We start from the raw sequence: 24,320 nt of genomic DNA, 5'->3' as shown, positions 1-24,320 counted from the left end.
CATCCCAACAGCCAAGGACCAGGGCGTCATCTTCCATGCTGAGACACAGCCTTGAGGATGCTTTTGGTCTGTCCTGTCTCCGGAACAGCTCAGGTACCAATTAATCCAGCTAGAAACGGGGTGAACACTCAAAAGCAGCACCCAAAGCTCTCATAGGCAAGAGGCACTTTGCATTTACAGTCCCAACCGTGACGAGCCCCAGCCACTTAGCTCAGCAGTAGGGACAAGAAGCTGCAGGCAGAGCGGCCTCTCAGTCAGCTGGATAAACTGGATGGGTTGCTGCTCCGTCTCAAGTTGACTCCAGGCATCCGAGGGCAGCCACGATGCTCCCTTCCTCCCCGTGCCTACTGCAGATCAGCTTCTTCCTTGGATGAAGAGGGAGACGATGAAAGCCAATTTCCCTTTGTGCTCATGGCGAATAATTTGGAGAATTCCCCTTGTTTACTCAGAACTGTTAATGATGCATCAGAAATTACCTCTGAGATTGTAATTAAAGAAAACGGCAGAAGAGAGAGAGAGACATACACATACACGCACTGCCTAATCACAGCTTCATCTGCAAGTCTTGAAGTGCTGGAGCAGACAGCAGCCTCCCCATCACCCCAAGCCTGCAGAAGGACCCCCAAGAGCCTCCTAAATGGCAGAGGCTTAGGAGTGCAGCCCCCAGGCCCCGTGCAGCCTCCCGTGCTCCTCTTCAGCTACAAAGAAAGCAGCGGTGGCACTCAGGGTATCCAGGAGCTGGTGAGGCCACAAACCTGACTGGAGGCCATCAGGAAATGAGTGGGAAGCTCAGCCCCCTTAAAACCATTTTGGAAGTGGAGCAGCTGACCTAGAAGAGTAATTAAGCTCTCAGTTATCACCGAAATGCGGACACCCACATGCACGCAGCAACATATCAGTCAACCCCCTGCTAGCCTGACCTCGGGGCTCAGCGTCTGATAGGGCTGGAGCAGAGCACAAACATTCCTTTCCCGCAGAGAACGGAGAGGAATTTGATTCCCGTTCGGTTACAAGAGGGTGCCTGGATTGCTTAACTACTCAGGGATGACTGCTATGGAGAGGCAGCCGAGAGCTGGTTTCCCAATGCTTCCCCCCCTGCTCAGTCCCAAGGCCAAATCCTCCTGCTTTGCCTCCCGGAGCGCCTCCACGGGGCAAGCAAAGCTGCTTGTGCAGGGAGAGCAAACGGGGGTCAGGCGGGGGAATCGGCTCAGCCGAAAGCAGCCAGCTGGAAAAAAGCCATTCCCTTTCTCCACCTTAGCCAATGGCTTAGTTCATCTAGGGCTTGTTTCAAGCCTTGGATTAGGAGAGTGGTGAAAATGCAAATCCTGTGAGTCCCAAATTCAAGGCAGGGGAAGAAGGAACAAGCTGGGTTGTCCTCGTGTTCACAACCAGCGGCTGTCTGGGTATGCAGGAGCTGTGGACCTGGGCAGGCTGTACGGGGCTTGGTACCAATGGACCCTGGCCATGACCAGATCATCCTCCGTCAGTGCAGACAAGATTTTGGGTCTCTGGGCAGGATCCATTTGGATCACTACTCCACTATTTATCTGCTCATCTTTGGTGAAGAAATAATTGAGGTCAATCTTGGAGTCAGCCTCACACCAGCCCATAACGTCCCATTCCCGGCACGGCAAGAAAGGCTGAGGGCCCTGACTCCACTCCTGTTCTCAATATTTCTTCATCAGGAGACCACTTAAATCTTTTAAACCCACATAGCATTTCCAGGTGAGCCTTATATCCCCTAGACCACAGTTACCATCTCCAACAGATGGGAGAAGCAGCAGAGTTTTCCCTTCAAAACCTTTTCTTGGAGGCAGGTAAGCACATAGTTAGCAGTTATAACGTGCGCCTGCCTTCTGGCAGCAGTTGGCCTTCTCATGAAAGCAAACCCTACAGCAGGTCACACCATGCACTCATTGCCACTGCAGGGCCCCGGGGGTTGTAGTTTAAGCACCTTGTGATCACCTTCTTGCATACACCCATCTCCTGCCTGCCTTCAAGGTGGGCGAAGGTTAAACTGCCCTGTGTCTCCTGGAGAGGGAAGGATTGGATGAGTTTGGATGATGCTGCCACTCCCAAATCCAGACTAAACTTCTTGAGGTTGGAGAATCTGAGCGTGAAAAGATGAAAGCCCAGCAATAATGACAGCCTGGGATAGCTGTAGGAGGGGGACCCACTCATTAGGAAGGGTATTTCTTTCCTTCAGTGGAGGTGATTTCAACTCCCTCCCTCTCAGCTGGCAGCCCACGCAGGCAGGTTTAGTTTTGGGGATTTACTGCTAATGCCCAGGTCTGGAAGAGGGGCCCTCCTCCCTCCCCTCATCTTTACACATAGCCCCGGGAAAGGAATTGCTTCCCAACAAGCAGACCAGGATGGCAAGGCACAGCACGCTAGCACCCGTGGTCAGCACCTCCCCCTTGGCTCTGCTGCTCTCCCAGGACCCGCAGTTAGTCTGCAAGCTCTGGGCAGAGGAGCCTCTCCATCACAGGTACACCAAACTCCTGCTACCACCCACGGCTCCGGGCACTCTCATCTCCGGAGAGGAACTGTCATTGCTCGCAGTGACCAGGGCAGCCCACACCCAGTAACCCACATCCAAACTTGTGCTGGGACTCTGGGATTTGCTCCAGCAATTCTTTATTGGACAAAAGCATATGCAGGTACAGGGTGACCCACCACATGTACACACATGGCACACACTGTGGACCAGGAACCCCCTTGGGCACTTGGTACCTCACAGAGCACGCCCCTGCAGTGCCCAGGGCAGGCTGCCTGGGACAGAGAGTCCCACTGCCACCTCGTGGGTAAGGGACGCATCGCCTCTGCTTTGCCACTGGGCACAGCGGGCAGCAAACCTCCTCCCTGCAAAATCCAAGGTCCTGCTGGAGAACAGGACCCGGAGAAACCTCAAAGTACCTGGCTTGGAAGGAGGAGGGAAGTCCACACGTACCAGAGCTAGAGGCATCATGAATTAATCTGATCTTTCCCTGCCTGTCTCCATCCCTGCTCCCCAGGGTGACTGGGAAGAGAGGATGCTGCCACACAGGGCAGGTGTCCGGCTGCATTCACTCTGGACTGAGGGAAGAGTAGAAAGACTCACTGCCAACAGCCCAGGACCTGCTCGTACTCTCCTGGTCCCACCGAGGTGAACTACAGCACCCCTTGAGGGCGCTGGCTGTCCAGGGAGAGAGCCTCAGGAATTGAAATATTGGTCCCATGCAGAAGACTCATGGGTGAGGCAAACTCATTAATTCCCAGTTAGCACCAGGTTGTTAAAAGACGACTTCTGTTCATTTTCAGTAGGATGGGCCACAGACAATAAAAACCCTGCTTCACTGTGCAGTCAGAGAAATAAGGAAGCTACAAATCTCCCCCACAGAGGGAATGAAGCAGTGAGCAACCCCTCATGGCTTTGAGAAACCAGCCTACAGTGACTCCCAAAAGGAGGTCTGGAAACAGAGCACTATTGCTGAAACCCCTCTGGGTCTAGGACATCCACCCCATAGATACGGAGGTGGTTCTGCTCTGTGCCTGCCAGTTTGCACTGGCATAGTAAGGGGGAGGCCCTCGATGTCCCGTGTCCCAAAGCACCTCCCTCTCTGCGTCCCTGATCCTGGCCAGAGAGCCACAGCAAACGCAGGGAGGGAGGGACAGAGAGCTGCCCTTTAGCAGACCGGCACAGCATCCTTGGCACAGCCCTAGCTGGCATGAGTGGGGCACCATGGGGCAACATGCAGTGCCGTGCTCCTGCATTCAGGACTATAATGACCCGAGCGGTGGATGGGCAGATTGAGCCCTGCCCTCCTGAGCTGCCAACACGGCTGAAGCCAGCTCTGAGCTAGATCTAAAGAAGGAAAAAAGTCTTAAAAGTCAATCTTCTGGGAAAGGTGTCCTTGGGCCCTATGCCAAGGCCAGAGGGGATTCACAGTCCCTTTGGTCTGCAAACCTGCAGTCTCCATGTCAGAGAGCAGAGGAGCCTCATCACAGTCCTGCACAACTGCAGAAAGCAGCAGTGAGGAAGGAACATCCCTTTGACATCCCGCTCTGGGCTGCTGGGCAGGGGAACATCACTCCGGTGCTTTACTCTTATTTTTCTGCTTCCATATTTTGGACAAGCGGAACTTGTTCTTCTTCTTCTCTGGCTCCTGGCTCTCAAGAGATCCATCTGCAGGAGAATGAGCAGACACTGAGCAGGTTGAGACCCACAGCCCCAGGGCCACCCAGTGTTGCTCCCTAAGAGTAGAAAGGGCCCTTACCCAACCTCTGGATCATGTCTGCCAACATCTGGTCCTCCTCTTGTTCTCTGTAATGGAACAGCATGGCATTAGAAAACTTTGCTGTTTCATGACAAGGTGGTAGACACCAAAAAACATGTAAAGGCTACTGTTATTCCCCCAATCAGAAATGACCGACCTCCATAGTACACCCTGAGAAAGGTGCAGGAGAAAAAAAACAGAGGAGCCCTAGACATTAGCAAATGGCATCTGGTTCCCTTGAAAGCAAGGGCCTGTGTGGGGATTTCCAGACTGTGGCAGTCCAGCACTGCAGCAGGGAGGCCCTTCCCCCAGCTAGCCTATGAATCATCTGAGTTCACCAAGTTGTGAGACATCACCACACCCGAGGAGATGAATAAAGGTTGAGACACCAGTAGCCTGGGGTGTGCAGAGGTGCTCGCATCGCAATCAGGGACAAACACGCTGCTATCTCCTTGTGCCTGGGCAAGGCCAGAGCCAAAAGCCTGGGCATTACTAGAATACGCGCGCTGGAGTCAGTGCCCTGAGGTCAAGAAATGGAGGCTGCTCTCAGCAACAGGAGGCACAAATCCAGCTACTTGATACAGCAGTCTTCCTTTGAACTTGGGGAGGATCCAACTCTCGGCTACAGTTGTTCTTTCACTTGCTGCAGCAGACGAACACATTCCTGGCTTCATGTTCACAGAGTCCTCCTGCATCTCCTGTACTGCCTCCATCCTCCCAATCTCCAGCCTCTCCCCCTCTTCCCCCTGCCTTCTACATTTTCACAGCCCTTGTCTTCAGAGCAGCATTACCTTGAGAGAGCACTGAACATGGCTGCAGTCCTGATCTCAATTTCTAACAGCTGCCAAGGAAGCAATGGCAGCAGCATTTAGGACAAGATGGTTGGTGACAGGTCACCACCCACATCTCATGGAGCAGAAGTCTGGATTACAGCCATTCGTCCACCCCTACAGCCTGGGCAGCAGAGGAAATACAATGAAAATCATCCCTGGTGTTGCCTTATCTCCCACCATCTGAGGGCCCTCACCTGAGTCTGTCCTCATCCAGGCACTCCACAATATTATTCCGATCATTGACCGTGTTTAGGTATGACTCCAGCAGCTCCTTCTCTCGCTCCTTCTCCCTGGGTGTCTTCAGTTCCTCTGCACAAGACAAAGGAAGCCCATCTCACAGCTACAGGTGAGTACCTCCCCACTGTGGCTCCTGCCTCCACCCTGCTCCAGCAAGTCCCTCTCACAGGCCCAAATTTTATTATCCTCACGCTCAGGGGCACATCTTACATCCCCTCAGAAAGCGCAGGTGGGTTGGATGTTACAGGGAGTCTGTACCTGACAGCTCGACAGTGCAGTAAGGAGAAAGCCCCCAGGGAAACTGTGATCCCTGGCAGCGTCATTCAGATCTGAAGGACATCCCAGGGCTGGCACACAGAGCGGAGGGCTCCACACAGCCGGGGGCCAGTAGGACTCTCCGTCCTTACCTGGCTTGCTCATGAGGTGTCGCAATTCCATCTCAATGTTCCACTGCTGTTCCTCCAGCTTCTGCTGTTTCATCCTGGAAAGAACCACAGAAGTGATGAGTTACTGCCCCTCCATGCCCCAGGGCTGGACCCTTCTCATATCATGCTAAAGCCTCATCTCTGCATTGCCCACCACCTGGGTAGAGGCTGGTGGGTCAGGGAAATCTTCCTCTATTGCATTTGTAAGGTTTTTCTCCCCGCAAGTTCACCACAGACCCTGGGTGCTCATCAGTGCTCAAAGGCCCATCAGCTAATACCTCAGGCAGTTCTCCCAGAGATGTCCTCAAGCCCTCCCTCATCCCACCAATTGGCACATTATTTTTTGGGCTGCCACACTCCCTATCCTTCCCTGCGAACTGCTCACAGGTGAAGCGCACAAGAAGGATGAATTTCTGGTTGTACTTACTTGTACATCAGCTCCGATTCCTGTCTGAGCAGCAGTTGTTTCTCATGGATCAGTTTGAACCAATCCACCATGAGGGCATCCTCAGATTCGTCTGCAAAGGAGACCAAGGGAAAGACACCTCCAGAAGCTGGATCGGTTCAGATCCCCGTGACTCAAACACACAGTCACTTGAGGGAGAGCCTAGCATAACTTATATTAGCCACAGACAACCTCAAGTGAAAACGGACCATCTTTGGTACTCCTCGGTACAAGGGAAAGGATGCAGACCACCCCCTGCAGATTCAAGGAAGCTGCTCACAGATACTCTGCCACAGGGCACCCTGCTCATCTTCCATGTGTCCAGCCCAACTCTGCCATTCTGAATGAACTCACTAAGCCCTGTGAAATTGGAGCCAGCCATGATGGCGAGTCTGGCTTAGGATCCAAAAGCCAGATTAATAGCAGCCTTCCACTCCCCAAACAACCTGATCTTCAGCCAAATAAACACAAGACCTTGCTCAAACAATAGGTTAGGGAACAGCCAGAGAGGGTTCAAAATTCCCAGGGCTTTATCTTGCTATAGCAGGTACCTTTGGCAACCTGGTGTCTCACATGTAGCGTGAGCTCCCAGAAATGGAGTCAAGAATGCCCAGGGGTAGGACATGAGCCTCCCACCTTCCCACCGTAACAGAGCTGGCCCCCAGTCTCCTTTACCTCCCTCGCAGCCACGCAGCTGCTTCTCCAGATCCACTCCTTTCAATTCCAGCTCATCCAGCTGCTTCTCGATGTCACGCACCTTCTCCTGGATTTCCTCCTCAGGGAGGTAGTCGGGGTGCAGCTAGGAAAACAAATGTAGGAACAAATACAGCTTAGTGCCCTCAGACTGCCTGCTGAGTTCACAGCCCCAACAGAGATGGGAAACGACATAAGAAGCCCACTGCAGAGCCATGTCCTGGATGAGCCAAGTCAGCAGAGATGCAGAGCTGGCTGCTCACAACAGAGTGGTGGCCACTACAACGTTACACCGCTGTGATATATTCGCTGTGAGTGATAACATCTACCCGCACTCATTAAACCACAGACATTCCCCCTCCTTTGTTGGGGGAGGCTATGTCTACCAGAATTTTGTTTGGCTCTGTCCTATTCCAGCCTCTATTGTCCTCCTGCATGGGAGATAAGCGGCAGTCTCTCCATCTTGTCTCTGCTGCAGAGGCTTTCACCCTTTCCCTGGGAATTCAAATAAACCCTCTCAATAAGACAAACTGAGATATATCTGGGCAAGCATTCCAGCAGGATACCCAACAACCCCAGCCTGTTCCTCTTATACCTGGTTTCCAGCCATACCTTGGTTGGGGAAACTGCGTCAGGGCTCTGGATGCTTTTCGGAACAGAGGGTTTAACTAGAAGGGAGAAAAAAAACCAAAGAACACCACAACAAACTTTAAATAATCTTGTGGTGTAGGACAGTGCCTACACCACCAGAGAGCACAACAGGTCCCTGCCACCCAACAGAGGGCACTGACGACACGCACACATCGGCAGGCTAGACTAAGGCGAGAGATGTGTCTGCAGGAATCAGCACAGCCTGATTTACTCCTCGTGGCTGGACGCTCAGACACCCTCCGTTCACAGGGTGCTGCTTGCATCCCCAGGGCATAGACAGTCACTTAACTCAGGTGTGACTTGGGAGCTTGCACCCGAGAATATTGACTTGCATGTTCATTCATTATCTTGTTAAAACTCAAAGATATTTATTGTGGCAAAAGCCGTCCCTTATTAAGCTTCCAAAGGATAGAACAGAAATACTGGATTACTGTCGCAGGAAACACCAAGATATACTTAAAAATGCCCCTCTAGTGCTCTTGTACAAAGAAGTATCAGTAAATACTGATGAAAAAAAGATGGTTTAGGGGACCTTAGCACAGGTCTCAGGAAAGTAAGGTTCAATTCCTTCCACAAAACACTTCCTAGGTGAGAAGTCCCTCAGGCCCTGCTACACAGCATTATTTAGGCCCTGGACACCTATTAAAATCAATTCTTAAGCAACATGTATTTGTTCCACTGTGCCTCAGCTTCCTCTGCCCAACTGTGCTGCAAGGATAACTACAGAAGAGTGTGAGGTATTTGGATACCCGAGGGGCTGGGCTGGATAATTACCACAGAGAGAGAACAGAGACATACGTGGATGATGTGATAAGGAAGGAAAACTCTAGTATCAAAAGACCAGGGCTGTAAAAAAGGCAGCAGCGGCGCAGGCTCAGCACACACAAGGAGAAAGACAGGACAGACAGACTAGGGGAGCCCCCCGAGAGTCTCTGACAATTGGTGCTGACTTGAGGAAGAGCTCAAGGACAGCTCTCTAATTGCCCAGCCCTTGCTCTATTGCATTTTCTAGGAAGAGTGCAAAAGGAGAAGATGCTGGATGTGGCAATTAGCTGTGTGGTCCCTGCACTGCTGGCCTCTGTCAGGGTACTCTTCCCTCTGGATGCTGCTGGTTTACCGCCCTGTACACTACCTGCGACTCGCAGTTCTCTTAAAGGTTCCTCCAAGAGGGACCTGGCTTGCCACGAGCAGCCTGCTGCTACTGCCTGAGCAACACCTCCCTCTCCCAGCTCAGCCCTGCATCTCCAGGCTTCTTCTGAGTGATCTCTGCAGCACTACCAACCAAGGCAGAAAGCTGCACCACTGATCATGAGAAGACCAAGGTCACTGGAGGAGAACAGCTAGTAAAATGACACTATCCTGACCAGCTCAGGGTCTGATATGCCCTGATATCCTCAAGTTCTGTCTTGACAGACACAGGATGGGTTGGCTTCTTGCCTGCAAACTGGAAGTAGGACAGTTGGCAAGAAAACCCTGGAGCCTCCTTTCTCAACAGAAAACACTACCTACGCCAAAGAAAACGAATGATCTACAGAAATGCTCACCATCTACAGCCCCACACAACATACACAGGATTAAGGGCAGGAACGGGAGCTGACTGTTCACAGTGTCTCTCTGAGTGCTGAGGTAAAGACCTGTACAGAGGAGCAACAAGTCCGTCCTTAATCCACAGGCTGCCAAGTGACAGCAGCAAGAGAATGGCCTTTCAGAAGGCAGACTTGCACACACGTGAAAAATGAGGGAGACTGCTGGGAAAGTTGCCCATAGCGGGCACTCCCCAACAGCAATAATTAAGCTTTAGAAAGACGAATATAAAACTAACCTCCCTTATCTTAACAGCTCACTTCCTGGGAAAGATGTAATGCTGAACCTTGTGGCTGAGTCTGAGGAAAAAGGAGATGGAAAGTTTTGGGAAAATGATGGCAGTGGAGGCATGCTAAACTTCTAAAATAGACAACACAATTGGAGTTTGAATGCTTCGTAGCTGTCAGAGGTGCAGGCTAAGGACAATGCTGGAACCAGCTAACAAATACTAAAGCATGAGGCCACCGAGCCATCGGGACCCATCCTGCTTGCTCCGAGACAAACATCAGAGTCAGGGCTGAGCCCTGCTGTGAGGGCCTTCTAGTCCAAACAGATAAGCCAGATGGGGTAAGGAAAGGGGAGAACAAACAAGCCAAGCAAACAGGACAGCAGCAAACATCAAGTTAGTTCCAGGAAATTTCATTTGCATTGTGGTGGGATATGTAGGAGCAAGGACAACTGGGCAAAGGAGGAGAGGTACACAGTAAAGCTGTGGTCAAAGAGACAGAAGTAAGAAACTGGATTAAGGGTACGGATAAACTGGTCAGAACTAGTCAGGACATCTTTGAAAGTCCAAGAAGCAACAGCCTTGGCTGCTGCTACTGTGGGTCCCGCCAGCTGGAGTCTCTGGCTGACAGTTCTCTGCATTCCTTTCATTTCCCAAAGCCACTCAACCAGAGTGGAACAGAGACATCAACCAGATCCCAGTTCCCCAAATTAGGTGATGGTCCTCTTCATAGCTTTGAGACTAAAAAAAGACAGGGCAGTGACCTTGACAAATCCCTATTTTAATTTCTTCCCTTCCCAGTGAATTCTCTGTCCTGGCTGGTTCCTGCTTAGGCCAAGCTGGCTAATAAAAAGTAATGACACAGATTTTCCCCCCATGACAACAGCCACAGGCTTAGCCACAGAAAACTTGGGGACACATCTCCCTTACTGACCACTCAGGCTGTCCCCTGACAGTGCAGAGGAGAGGGTGCCTTTAAGCAGGGAGAAGAGACCTTACATGTGGTAGTGCTTTTCTTCAACTGGCTGCCCTCTTCCTTCTTGGCAGAGCCCCCAGGGTCTTCCCAGCCTTGCTTTGAATTCTGACAGCTCATGATAAGATCTGAGCTGGGGATCAACTTCTTCTTCATGAATCCACCAGATGAAGCTGGATTAAGAAGCACAGACAGGTTTTGGGTAAGAAATTTCAACCCTCATCTCATAAAAATCCCTTTATTGGCCAGCATCTCTGGCACTCGCCACCTTCATTTCTAGTCCTAGTTCTCCCTTCTTGATGACAGCAAGGGGCGCAAGCCCAAAGGAAACAGGGAGAAACCACTGATTACAAGGCCAGAGTGTAAGAGAAGGGTGGAGGAGAAGAATAAACAGTTGGGAATCATCACCAAGATTTCTCACCATTATAAATTTATGCAAGAGAGAGTAAGCGAAATCTTGCTAGCTGTCTTGCGGAAGAATGGCACCCTGTGAAGACTGAGTCCCTCTCCTTGGGGAAGGATGGCTCTCCAAATAAAGGCACCACAGGGCCAAAGCAGGTACAGAGAGCAAAAATCCCGGAAAGCATGGCACAATCTCCACCAACGTGTTGCTTACATATGCCTTGCAGCACTAATGCCTGTCCCCTGCCTGACCAGCAAAATGAAGGCAAAGCTTATATCCTTCATACCAGAGTCCTGCTTTGCTGATGGGACAACTAATGGACTTGGCTTTGTCTCCTTGTGTGCTGGGCTCCCAGTTCCCAACTGGGAGTTATCAGTAGGTTTCTTAGAGCCACCTTGGTCTCTGCAAAGAAGAAAGACAAAGGTAGGAAATCATCCCTCTTGCAAAGTGGTCCACAGAAGTGTTCTGGACATCCTGGGCTGGATCTCCATCTGGGATGGTCACACTTTTCTAGTCAGAGTCCAGCAATTTGAAATACGCTTTCCCTCCCCGGAAACGAAAGCCTTTGCCTTTTCCATCAAATTGTTGAAAACAGAAGCATTAAAACACAGGAGGTCTTCCCTCCTATGTGCACACAGACCTGCAGCAACAAACATGCAGACATGGCCATCCCCATTCACTTGTCACGGAGACCCATTGGCTCCAAGACACTCACTTGCTGGCTACAGGCTTCAACCGAGATCTCCACTCTGCTGGGCTCTCAGACTTGTCTTCATCAACGTTCGTGCTTCCTAAAGGAAGGGACATAGCAAGATAATATCAGATCCAATAAAAAGAAACAAGCCAGATTTGTGTCTCAGGAGGATCTCAGGAGATAAGCCATGCACTGGAGTAGATACCATGATGCTATTGCAGCAAACCAGCACCAGTTCAACAAGTTTAACACGGACAGATTCACATACAATACGTCATAAATAACCTTGGTGGCATTTTGCCCCTTTCGGCTCAAATGCTTTAAACCCTACACAGCTACAGAAACACAGCCACGGTGTAAATGAACAGGCATGTTCGACAGCAATGTAACACAAACAGCTCAGATCTCAGAGACCAAAGGATGGGGGCAGGAAGGGCGGCGAGACAAAACACCCACAAGCTCACAGCAAACTGCAGACGGATACTGCTTCTGGCCCAAAAAAAGGCCATCTGGAAGTGGCTGAGACACTGCGTACCCCCAGAACATCATCCCTCAGCCCACTGCTCGGTCACCATGATGGAAGCTTCATTCAAAACAGACAAGGAGGCTGAGTGAGCCCCAACTGCAATCACAAAATCATCCTGAAGTTCTGGCAAGGTCTCCCATCTGGGAAAGTCTACCTAAGCCTCTGAAATCCACCATGATCCCACATTTGATGACAGCCAGTACAACTTCAAATACGTGGAGATCCTCAGAGAAGAAAAACTCACCATGCTAGAGGGAGCAATTGCACAGGGATAAATGAAGGTGTGTTGAGCCCCGTAACTCAGAAAACCCTTATGTGGTACTACAGACAGAAAGTATAGGAGTCATTGACATATTCATTGTACTGGTCCAAGAGAAAGGCATACAGCTGGCATGCTGTGTCCAGGCAGAGCTGTATGTGAATCAGTCATGCTCACCTTTGATGCCTTTCGACTCTGGCTTGTGCACAGAGTCAACAGGTTTGCTGGCAGCTTGGCTCTTGGGCAGAGGGTCTGTAGTCTTTTCCTGTTTTAGTGCTGTGTACCCTGTTTTGCTGGACTGTGCTTTTGGAGCTGGACTCTGCCACTGAGAACTGGTGGGAGAAAACTTGCCACTGCAAAAAAGAACAACCTAGTGAGCCTTTTTGAAAGGACGGACCTTTTTATTGACCTCTGTTCCAAAGAATGGATGAGTCCCTCTACGTATCTTTAAGTCTCAGCCACAAAAGTAGTCAGGAAAAAGGGAAGAAAGATGCAGGGACTTCTCCAAGTTATCCCAAGGATCATCTTGGGAGTAAAACGGGAAAGAGAAAAGGGAAAGATAAATAGTACTTGCCTGCTGGATGCTGAGGAGCCAGTGGAACTGAGTCCTCCTAGCCTGTTTGGAGAGGTGTTTGATCCAGCCAGAGCCTGTATGATACGGTTACGTGCCTGATCCTTCTCAGCATTCACTGGACTGACTTCAGTAGTGGTTCTGGCAGAGGCAGTTTTACCAGGGCCGTGAGAAGAAGGGACTTGTTTTTTAGTGTCAGGGGTTTTATTGCTGGAGGACTCTAATGACCGAAAAAAATTTTCTCGGGCTTGCTGTGTTTTTGTTGTGGAGGTTGTCCAAAGAGGCCCTGATGGGGTACCTTCACGGTGATCTGTTTTATTTTTCAACGGGGTACCTTTGCAGTCATCTGATTTATTTACAGCTGAAGAGGACCATGGAGTATTTACACTTTTGAAGCCAGAGCTTCCAGAAGATGAAACAGATGGCTTGGTTGAATTAGCAAGGCCTTCCTGGCTGGGTTTCTTCAACACCTGCTCCAGTTTCTTGGGTTCTGCTGCTTTCTGGAACACCCTGGCAGCAGTAGGGGCTGGGGTACTCTCAGGTTTGTTCCCGGTGCTGCGAAGACCAGAGATCTGGACATTGTCTGGCTGCTGGTGGCTGGTACAGATGAACGTACCGGGCTCAGGCCCAGCTTTGTAGCTTCCAGGAAGAAGCACGTTCCAACACTGCCTGCACCTGTGAATACAAAAGTCTCAGAAAACATCCTCCAGAGCACTGGGAGGCCATTGACACACAGCTGAGAGTGCAGGCACCATTCCACCGTCAGCACAGGGAGGGTGGAGGTACCACACTGGCAGTGAGCAGACCCCGTGTGCACATTCCTCAGACACCAAAACAGGAGCTGCTGATAGCCTGAAGTAGGAAAGGTGTGGATGAAAACAGACCTGTGCAAAGAGTTTCCCCTATGCATGGGTCAAGAGCAGGCCCAGACTGCCTCCGCTCTGACAAAAATGTCCTCCATCACCCTGAGTGCCTCACACCACTCTCCCTCCAGTCCCAAAGGAACAAGGCTGCCCCTCTGCGACCCACAGGCCTGTACCCCCACTTTGAAGAGTTGTACCTGAAGCAGTTCCTGTGATAGAGCTTCCCATCGACCAAGTAGCGCTGCACCAGGTGCACATGGTTCCCACAGATACCACAGCTGCTGCTAGGGATGTTCCCGCTCTCTGCCAGGACCCCCTTCTGTGGGGAAACACAGTGGGTGAGCAGGCAGCACTGTGGCCCTGCATACAGCTACGAATCTCCCAGGTAGGCAAGAGTTCGACATGCACAGCCAGTTGGCTAGGACAGAGAAGCGATATCCAGAAAATCCCTGCTCCCACTAACCCCGTGTTCATACGAAGTGCAACAGTCCTCGGGAGGATAGAGTAAGGGGAACTTGTTCCCACAAAGCCAGAGGACCAGGGTGTTTTGTCCATCTGTGGGAAACTGAAGTGCAAAGGTCTCTGGTTTGAATTAGCTGGGAAAGGTCCTTACCCTTTTGAGAGACGAGCTTTCTTTCTTCCACCCTGTTTTTGTCCCTACTGTGCTTTGAAACGGTTTCCAAGAATTTAATCAATGTTTTCTAGCAAAAATAATACATTCTGTCAAAGATCTCCATCCCCACCTAGGAACAGCATAGCCATATCCTAAGACACCCATGTCCTATTCACCATTAGATAAATCCCAGCTGACTGATGGCTTTCCAATGACTCCCACCTGAATTTGTTCAGTAACCAGACTTCTGGACTAAAACCCCCATAGTGAGCAGAAAATGTAGAGACTAAGTCCTTACCACTAGGAGCCTTGAACTAGCATAAATACTCTCTAGCTCACTGAACAGATTGAAGGTTTAAAGAACACCCCAAAACACATTTCTTACCGTGGTGACTGGGGAGGTTTCTTTTGGCTTAGCTCTGGCTGGTGGGTGGGCAGGAGGCAGTTTTGGTGGCACTGGCTTAGGAGGGTCTGAAACAGCTTTCTTCCCAAGAGGCTGCTCCTGAGGTTCGGAGGAAGGACGCTTGATTCCAGCCATGCCTCCAACTGGAAGAAAGGAAGAAGGGAAGATTTTTAAGGTAACATAAGGAAAACCCATGAGCTTAGGAGTTGTTTACAATATAAGAAGATCCAGAGGTAAACACGCAAAGCATACAAGGGGACACAGGCTTCCTTCACAAGCAGTTCTGTAGTGGAGTGAGGGGCAAGAGTCAACAAGTGAATTTTACCGACACACGCTGGAACCATCTGGTAGCTGGAACTGCTGACTTTTTTTGTTCTCAGGGAATTCCATGGAGGGGAATGAAAAAGTGGAAAAATACAAAACACCATTGGTCAATGGTGTAAACAACACCTTGGGTTTGTACCTGGCCCACAGTTTGGCTGGAACTGATCACCACTGAATCAGGCACTGCTGTTAGGTATTGCAGCTAAGGAACTGAAGCACAGAGGGTTTGCTTCATTCAAGCTGCAGTGCTCCAGACTTCAACACATCCTGAACCTTCACTGCTGTGGGCGTCCACCCCATATCCCAGCTGGGTCTCTCATGGAGCAAACAGGCTTGTCAAATGCAAAAATGACCACTAAAAATGGGTAACTCTACGACAGAGACTTGGAGGTGCCATGGCGGTGCTGATGCAGAAACTAACAGGATTTGCCACAAGCAGCCTGCAAATGCCCAGTCCTCTTTCCTTTGCAGACGAAAGAGAAACCCTCTAAATTCAGAACAAGTGGAGAAAAGAGAACCCCCAACACACTTCAGCCAGGCAACAAATGACGCCCCGTGCCCTGGGAAGTGCAGTGATATTTCCCTGGGAAAAAAGGCTTCACGCACAATTTTTACAGATGAGACCCCTCATGTGTCTTACAGGGATGTTATTTTTGCGCCAATTCCTACTCCAAATGAGATGTCTCTTCCTTGTGGGATATTTGAGCCACAGATTTGCTTTAAGAGCGACCAATTAAATGACCACCCGTCTGAAAAGAGATTATACCAGATTATTTCAGAGATTATTTCAGTAAATACAGAGGGAGTCTGGACAGGGTGTAGGGAGCAGAGAGGAAGCCCAGTTCCCAGCCGTCTTCTCTCAAGAAAGCTAGTTATCCAAATAAACACCCAGGGCTCTTTTACCGCAGCAACCAGTGGACTGTTGATGCCAGCCCAGCAAACGGTTTAGACTCGGGCTGCCCCCCTCACTTCCCACTTGTGCCATTTATCGAGTTCCAAAGTCCAGCACAAAGATGGGTGGTTTCAGCTCCGCTCTTCTGTAAACACCTGACCTCAATAAAATGTTGGCCACTGGCCCTCTCTGGCCTCCGGTGTCCTGCTTATTTCATGGTTCTGCTGGAGCCCATTCGAAGGGCACGACTATGGTATTAGGAGTCTGCTCGGTGTCAGAGGGCACATTCCTGGCTGGGCTCATTTTCAGACACGCACATTCACCCCAGCAACAGGAATGCAACAAGAGCATTTTGTGGGACACTAGAGAGTATAAAAATGTGCTGTGTTTGATGATGTGGTAGGCAAGATGCTGGGGGGGAGGGGGTAAAGACCCCAAACTGACCCAGATTCCCACCACTTGGCACAAACATGATGGAATTTGTTTGACTTCAGTCAGAATGGTTTTAAAATAAGAAATAAAAAAAATGAAGAGGGGGGAGGGAAGAGGTTTTAGAGGGAGAGAAAAAGCGTGCTTAAATGTGTAAAGAGGTGGAGAAGGGGGAAGAGTTTAGACATTAAAGGCAGCTCTCAGAGTGAATTGTGCTTTCTTTCCAAGATGTAGGACATTTTCAATACATATCTGTCTTCTCCATCTAGATTCACCTTAACCAGTTAAGTCATTCATGTCCCACTTTCTAAAGTTTCCTCTGGAGGAACCTGTGAAATTGGTTTATCGTATTATTTCATTTTGTATGAGCTTAAAGCCAAATATAAACCAAGTCTACAATAATGCTCCTGTGAGCCCAGATAAACTCTCCAGTACGTGAATATAATGCCTTGGCAGCTCTGTGGCCTGTTTTTATGTTTGAAAGAATTGCTATCACGATTATGTCAGTTAAGGGGGTCATTTTCTTCTACTTCCTTATACCAGTACTGCTGTGCTGTGCAAGCCCTACCATGGATGCTATTACATTGGCACAGCCTCACAGACAAGCTCAGCCTTGTTAAACTCCGTGTTCTCACCAGCCCTACGGTGTCGCACGGACTGGAGCAGGGATGGAGGTGCTCAAGAAAGGAAAGCTGAGGTGGGGACCACGGAGGGGAACCTTCACTGCTCCTGTCTGCTCCACCATAAGAAATTTTAGACTGTATATTAAATTTTAAGGCACTAGTTTTAAAGACAAAGCATGGCCCTGTGCCCTTCCAAAAGCACAGGTGCTACTGTAGGCCAGTGTGTAAAGAGTTCAGATCCTCCATTGGAATAGTTCTGGTACCAAAAGACCTCTGTGCAGTCTATTTTGCTTTTTCAAGCTTGTTAGGAGGCAAGTGAAAGCATAAAATTAAGCCTCAATCCTTCCCACCCCTCCAGGGAATATGGTACTTACTAGGAGACCGTCCATGGAAGTAGTTATAATACTGGGAAACATAGGTGAGGATGCTCAGCCTGTCTGGTACCCTCAGAGCAACCATATCCTCTGCATCCAGCAAGGCTGGGATCCCCAGCTCCTCCTCCGCCACTCGAAATGCCTAGAGAAAGAAGAAGAAAAAAAAAAAAAAAAAAAAAGGGTCTTGTCCAGCCCAGGCAGCAGAGCTGCTCCTCATCAGAAGAAAGAAGCTCGACTGCAAACAGCCCCACTCGAATAATAACTCTACTGGGGAACAGCTGCACCAGTTTAACTCCTAGATTGTACGGCCGGTACAGGAACCAACGGAGTCATGGCTTCCAGCCATCGCATTGAGAAATTCAGGCAGGGAGCCAAAAATCTGGCCTGGCAAGCTGGCCGTAGCTCACTGCACGGGAACTCACCTGGGCTTCCCCTGCTCTTCCTCGAGCCTGCCTCTATCTGGATACGCACAGCTGCGGAGAGCGAGGCCTGGCAGAAGGGGATGTGTCAGTCCAGGCTGGCAGACTCGCTTCCAGGCTTCCAGCCCAACCTGGAGCGCTCCCCAATTAACGGTGCGCTGGTAGGTGTTTCCAGGCAGCTTTCTATCTCCAAGTGCTGTGCAAATGTTAACGCTTCCTGCCTACTGCCTGTTCTTCCCCATCTGAAAAAGGGGAAATCTTGGGCTGCAGGAGGGAGCTCTGTCTCCCAGACTAGATGGGGAAGAGAGGAATAATGCAGAAGGATTCCTGATACCTAGCTCCCTTCCAGCTTAACTATTTCCATGCTGCCTAACATGTATTTGGGGCAAATATTCCTCTTTGTGGTCCCCTCTGCTTTGAAACTGCAGGATCGAAGTCAGGTGAAGGAGGGAAAAGCTATTTTCTTTTGCCTCTGAACAAGAGACTTTACTAGAGGACAAAAAAAATGCAACATCCATAAAGCAACTTTGCCCTTGCTCAACTCAGTGTAGGGCTTTTACTATGGACTTTCTCCAGCCCTCTTCTTTCCAAGCTTATAGGAAAAAATCCTTTCCCTCCCCCTTTGGAACATCCCCTTGGAAATGCCAACACAGCAAAGGAAAATAGCACTTGCAGGAGCGAAGGCACAAGGAAGGCTACCGCTGAACCCCACAGCAAAAGGGTTAAAGAAAGACTCGAACATACTAAAACCCTCCACATCTGACCTCTGGCACAGACACACAACAGCGTTGGTGTACAAGCCAACTATTCCTGCTTAGAAGAAACAAACAGCCATTATTTTTCAGCAAGATAATTACCATTTTTTTCCATTGGGTATCCCAGTAAAAATGTAACTGAGCTGACATGAAGCACGCTTTCAGCCAGTTACCTCCAGTGCGTCATCCCGGCTGCCAGCCCAGCCTGGCACTCGCCTGTCTCATAACCTGGTACTTAATATATTCTTTGGAGTGTTCCCCATTGCACTGGCTGCACAACTGGTCTGACCAGTGGAGTTTTCTTGCTGGACATTCCCGGTGTGCAGTCTAGCAGGAACGCAGGCCATGCCACCTCCTGCCACACAGTCCATAGGTGAGACCAGTGCAATAGGCACAGAACAAGTGCGAGGGGCTGCCTGGACCACAAAGAGGAGGATGCTCTATGCACACGACTGGTTTGGCCAGAACCAGGTGAGCAACGCAGAGAGCAGCATTAGGATGTAGTGTCCCCTGTGCCTACAGCATCCTCATATTCCTGGGAACTGCTCTTGCCTGGAGATCCAACAAGATCACCACCTAACATGGCCAGCTGCCCTTCTCCTCTACCTGCCTGCCCAGGGGCCTTTAAAGAAGCAACATGTTATTTCTGCATAACATTTTTCATCAGTGCAGCTCCAAGTGCTTTACGAAGGAGGTAAGTGTCACTGCTCCCATTTTGCATAGAGGAGGCAAAGTGATACGCTCGAGGCTATCTGAGCCGGCCGGGCACAGCTTCCGTCTGACACAGGCTACCACTGTATCAGCTACACTACACCACCATCCATTAGCACTGAAAGAACTGGATCCAAGGTCTCTAGAAACCCTTCTCATCTTTATATATTTTTGAAATCTTTAGGAAAAAAAAATGCCACCAGCTGAAATTTTTCTAGGGTTTGGGGTTGTTTTTATTGGCACTTGAGAAGTGACACATTCTTCCTCGGCAGAAGACCTTATATGGCAAATTGCAGCCCAAACAAGGTTTTTTTAGTTGAATAATACAGCCCCTGAAAAGAAGTTATTGAATAGTGAGGCATCAAGGAGTGTCTGAACAATAGCAGAGGAATAGCACTGGGAGAAATCAGACCCACTCATATCCCAAGGGCAGCCAGAGGAAGAAAGTGTAGGAGCTAGGATGGAGAGCAGTCCGAGGGGGGAGGCCAGCCCAGGAGCCCACAAGGAGATGGAGGAGTCAACCCCACTCACGGCAGAGCCAAGGCAGCACCATAGCAGCAGTGAAAGGGCAATGCAGACAATTCATCCTACAGCAGGTGGAATAAGGAAGAGAGAGGAAAATAAAGGACATAAAAGAAACTAAGAAATGGAGGGAGGAGAGGCGGAAAAACACAGGCTGCAACAAAGGAGGGGAGCAACTCTTTTTATGAGAGGCACAAAGAAGCTTTTCATTAATAAAAGCAGTGGAGATAGCTTGTACAGCTCATTTCCCAGAGACGGGCAAAGTTGCCAGCAGAGCAGACACCATCAGCCCAGCTGGGGAAGAAGCAACACTCAGGGCTTCACAGCCCTGGCTGGGATTACTGTCCATGGCAAAGAGACCCTGATGCCTGCCAAATACCAAACTTCATGGGCAAAAACGCTCGGTCTGAACCTCACCTAGAAGAGAGGAACACGCAGGGTTGAACACCAGAGAGGGTGAATAACTGCTCACATACTGCAGCCCCAGCTTGGGGAGAGGGGGGTCCAACACAGGCACTTTGAACACGGCTGGGGCCGAAGGGGAGCAGAAGCTAAGGAGCGTGGGGGAGCGAGTTTAGATCTCCCGGAGGCAAGGACCACCTCAGAGGGCTCACTGCGTCAGAGGATGTCATTCCTCCAGTCCAGACAAGAGTAAGCTGCCGTGGTTAGTTCACATCCTGAGCTCCTGCCAAGCAGCCACGAAGCTGTGTGGTGTGATGCCAAGGGAAAAAAACCATTTTAATCTGCTGCCTCTCTCTTTGCGAGGGAGAGAAAAATCCTTGGAGCACTAAGCCCATGCTTGAATTCAGTGCAGGAGGAGGTGCGCAACTTCTACTGTCTTCATTGAGAGAATAAGAGAAACTCAAATCCCATCCTGGAGTGAAGTGTCCAGGCAGGATGAGGTTTAGGACATCTCCATCTTCCAGCAGCCTTCATTCCCTGCACCAGGAACAAGCAGAAGTGGGGGGAGACTCCCTACGCTTCCCCTCTCACATCAGCTACCTCCCAGCTCCTTCTCCATCCCTTAGGAGCATCACGTACTCAACATGTCCATGCCCATGTCTTGACCTCCAGCATCTCTGCCCAAGTTCCTGCTGCCACAGGACACACTGGACACAGGCATCACTGTGCAGCCAGCAAAGAAGTGTGAGCAGTCTGAGGGTGCTTTCAAGCAGCCAGCAAGCCTGGACATTGCGGTTCAAATCAGAAGGTTGGATGCACGCAGAGTAAGGCAAAGGATTTGAATACGGCACACTCGGCACACTGCATCTGCATTTCTGTTGCTAAACCACATAAGCAAGATGCCAAGTCATAGACTAGACCAAAAGTAAAACATTAAAAGTCACTTACCAACTTGTTGTTCTCGTATACATTTTCTTTACTGAGGGAGTTGAAGTTTCTGAAATATAGAAAGAAGAGAAAAATCTCAGGTTGGTGATGTAGAGCAAGCTGCTTCACTTCCAGCTTCTCAAACCTCTCTGAGCCTCACTGGTTCAGGGGACAGAGCATGTCCTCCCACCCTCCCTTCTCAGAGATGCTCCGGTGGGAGCAGCGTGGCAGATCCTGTCCAAGACAGTCACAGACCCGCTGTACCTCCCAGGACAGAGACATGCAGGAGACTCAGCAGGCACAGCCATCTGCCCACAGGCAGCACAACACATTTTTGGCATATCTACCCTTGCAGGGCTGCCTCCTGCAGCCTCCTGCGGACAGGACATGCTGATGCCAAAACATCCCATGCAGGTTCATGGTTTTTACTGAGACAGCCAGGAGCAACCTCTAATTCATGGGGTGGGTTTTTTTTCCCCAAAAAAGCCTTGCTCCTCTCCCACCATCAAAAAGATACACTGATGCCTGCCAGCCAGATTTGCAACGCTCTCTCCCTGGAAGTACTTTCCAATCAGTCACATCCATGCTCTTATACCTTCTTGCAAGTTGCCTCCACACAGAGAGACCTCACAGCCCCGAGGAGGTGTGGATACCTCAGACGCTGCATGTGTCACACTCTTCTCTGACATACCCGTATCCTCTGATCTCAGAAGCTGCTGATTCCACCAGCACACAAGTTCTGGTTTCAAATCCTCTTTTCTTCTCTGGCAGAGCTCCACAAAACCAGCACCAGGAATCTGCCTGGGAAATACCTCTTCCCACAACACAATACTGCAGCTGATAACACCAAAGTTGCCTGTGGAAAACTTATTCTCTCTCCCCTAGAGCTGTCCCTTTTGATTTGTAATCATAATCAACAACTGAAAAGGAAGAGACAATCACTGTTTGCAGTTACAAGCCAAAGTCAACAATCCTTCTTCCCTTCTGCTGTCCCCGGACATCACCTCCCTCTTCCCCTCTCTCCAGATTTGCTCTCCCCCTCTCTGGTCCAACCCAGATGCCACCTCTCTCTGCACTGTGCTGGGAACTCAGAACACGGGACCTGGCAGGACAGGCAAAAAAGCACGGGGGAGAGTGAGTTTGTGCTATTGGAAGTAGAGCCGCAACACAGTGTGCTTTCTTACCCGTAGCAGACCATGTCCCTTGCTTAGGAAACAGCCACCATCAGCTTTGTTTTAAACTGACTGTCACTTGCTAAACTGGGAATACAAAACTGACTGTTGGCTGGCAGCCCTGCTCTCCAACACTGCTTCCTTCTGCCCAGGCAAGCAGGCAGGGTCAATTCCTTTCTGATAACCCAGTTTCTCTTTACAATCCTTATACCTGCTGTCACAGAGCTAAGCAAAAGGCTGATATCAGAGAGGAAATTCTCACTGATAAACAGAAAAGGCTACTGCACCAACTTTGCGTTTTTGTATGTAGCACCTTTATAACTGATGTGGACCTACCCTTGTTAGCCAGTCCCTCACCTCTGAGAAGAGCCAGGATAACCGTGTGAAAGCCAGGGCAAAACTGGCTCGCAGCGACCTATTCATGAGACAAACACATGATCTATATCGCAGCAGGGGAACTTTTTCCATGGCTTGTAACAGCAAGGAGCAAGCCAGGTCCTTTATCTACTTAGTACAGAAGTGGAGCATTACATTATAAATAAGAGAGGTGCCTTCAAACAGGTTTGTCCATCATGCCACAGCCTATGCCTCCTCCCTGCTTCCCGTATTGCTACATGGGATAAGGAGAAAATGAACGACAGATAAGACCCAAAGGTCAAACTCCCCCAAGAAGCACATAAAGACAAGGCACCCCTAAATCATATACTCTTTCCTATGCAAAATCAAAGGGACTTGCAGAGGTTTTTCTTCAAGCAGTGCTCCTGCCCAGAGATTTCCCTTCCCTGAGACAATGGATTAAAAAGAGCAACAAAAATAATCACAAGCCAAAAAAGTTGCAGTGAAATAATAGATACAATCATCCTGGTTTGTGTCAGGCAAGAAAATCAGCTTTTTTAAGAGCCAGCTGAAGGAGGCGACTGCAGCTCTCTGCCTCACTCCTGGTTGTGCCCCTCTGTAGCAGGGACATCCTGAACGCAGGAAAACACCTGCAAGAACAAAGGGGAGCTCCAGCTTCCTCGGTCATGCTGACACGTAAGACATAACATACTGGAGTTACCTATTTATTGTCGGTCAGTGGCCTTCAGCCACGCTGAATGCTGTTTGCTATGGTAGTGTGTGTGCAGCTTCACGCTGTGTGGCATGTAACAGAGACCTAAAACCCCGAATCTGTTGATGGTGAATTTCTGAAATCCCCTTCTGCTCCCCGAAGGCGAGTGCAAACAACCAGGTTACTTGGTCATTTCAAGAGCTTTCCCTGGCTAGTCAGGTGAACTGCTTACATGTAATATTTATTTTGGAAATTGATCTTGCTGGTGCATCTCCCATCTTGGAATATCAAAGCTCTCTGGACCAATGTAATCCTAAGAAAGCAAAGCTAATACAAATGGAGAAGTAGGAGTTCTCCACTGAGAAAATACAGGCAACTGAATTAATTGGAAGAGGCAAGAAATATAAATCTGACCCAAGAGAGGGCCTCCAGTGTTGGAAACACATCAGAGTGGAGTTCACTAGCACAGGAATAGAAGTGAAGATTTTAGCTCCCCAAAAAATCCTTCTCCTAGAAAAAAGTGGCCGAGCATTTCTCATGCCCGCAAATCTCCGTGACCACCCACTGCTCCAGCTGCACAGACCCAGCGCTTGCAAATCATGCCACGGTCCTTTGCTTCCATAGGAGGAATCTCTGCTGCTGCTGTGCAAGCACTAACTTGGTTGGAAACTTGACCTTGGAGCAGACTGAGCAAAAAAAATCCCAGAGCCATGATGGTACCAAAAGGGCTTCTGCTTCTTGGCACTTTTGTACTATTTTCTCTATAGACAATAAGATATGCACAGTCAAAAGGATCACTGAAAGAGTGAAGCACCCTTTGCCAGCTCATAGTCCTTGAACAGAGGGTTCAAATCCAGCATGTTCTGCTGGGAACAGGACCTTTCAGCTGTGCTCTTTCTGGAGGTGCAAACAACCTGGGGAGAGGGAATCCCAGGTGGAAGATGTCCCCCATGCACTCATCCTTCTCTCAGCAATGCCTGCTCCACACTGCTCCGGTCTTGCTGGCAAGCTGCAGCGTGCTGCATCTGTAACAACAGATGAGACTCCCGGATCCCAGAACCATCCTC

At 49.8% G+C, this 24,320-nt stretch overlaps 1 protein-coding gene across 1 annotated transcript; it reads right to left on the bottom strand.

The window, feature by feature from the left end:
• Nucleotides 1–4,067: 4,067 nt before the first annotated feature.
• MICALL2 (MICAL-like 2) lies at nucleotides 4,068–21,103 on the bottom strand (the record flags this gene model as incomplete). The annotated part of the gene is made up of 16 exons (XM_009584324.1): nucleotides 4,068–4,165; nucleotides 4,257–4,303; nucleotides 5,284–5,398; nucleotides 5,734–5,807; nucleotides 6,179–6,269; nucleotides 6,872–6,995; nucleotides 7,502–7,557; nucleotides 10,350–10,496; nucleotides 11,013–11,128; nucleotides 11,442–11,517; nucleotides 12,383–12,558; nucleotides 12,780–13,451; nucleotides 13,837–13,958; nucleotides 14,638–14,798; nucleotides 17,298–17,439; nucleotides 21,055–21,103. Coding segments are annotated over 16 exons (2,266 nt in total), but the record flags the coding sequence as incomplete, so codon positions are not given.
• Nucleotides 21,104–24,320: the final 3,217 nt, after the last annotated feature.

The sequence above is a fragment of the Fulmarus glacialis genome, unplaced genomic scaffold, assembly GCF_000690835.1.
Source record: "Fulmarus glacialis isolate BGI_N327 unplaced genomic scaffold, ASM69083v1 scaffold31888, whole genome shotgun sequence".
Lineage (NCBI taxonomy): Eukaryota > Metazoa > Chordata > Aves > Procellariiformes > Procellariidae > Fulmarus > Fulmarus glacialis.
This window is presented reverse-complemented; position numbering and strand designations above follow the sequence as displayed.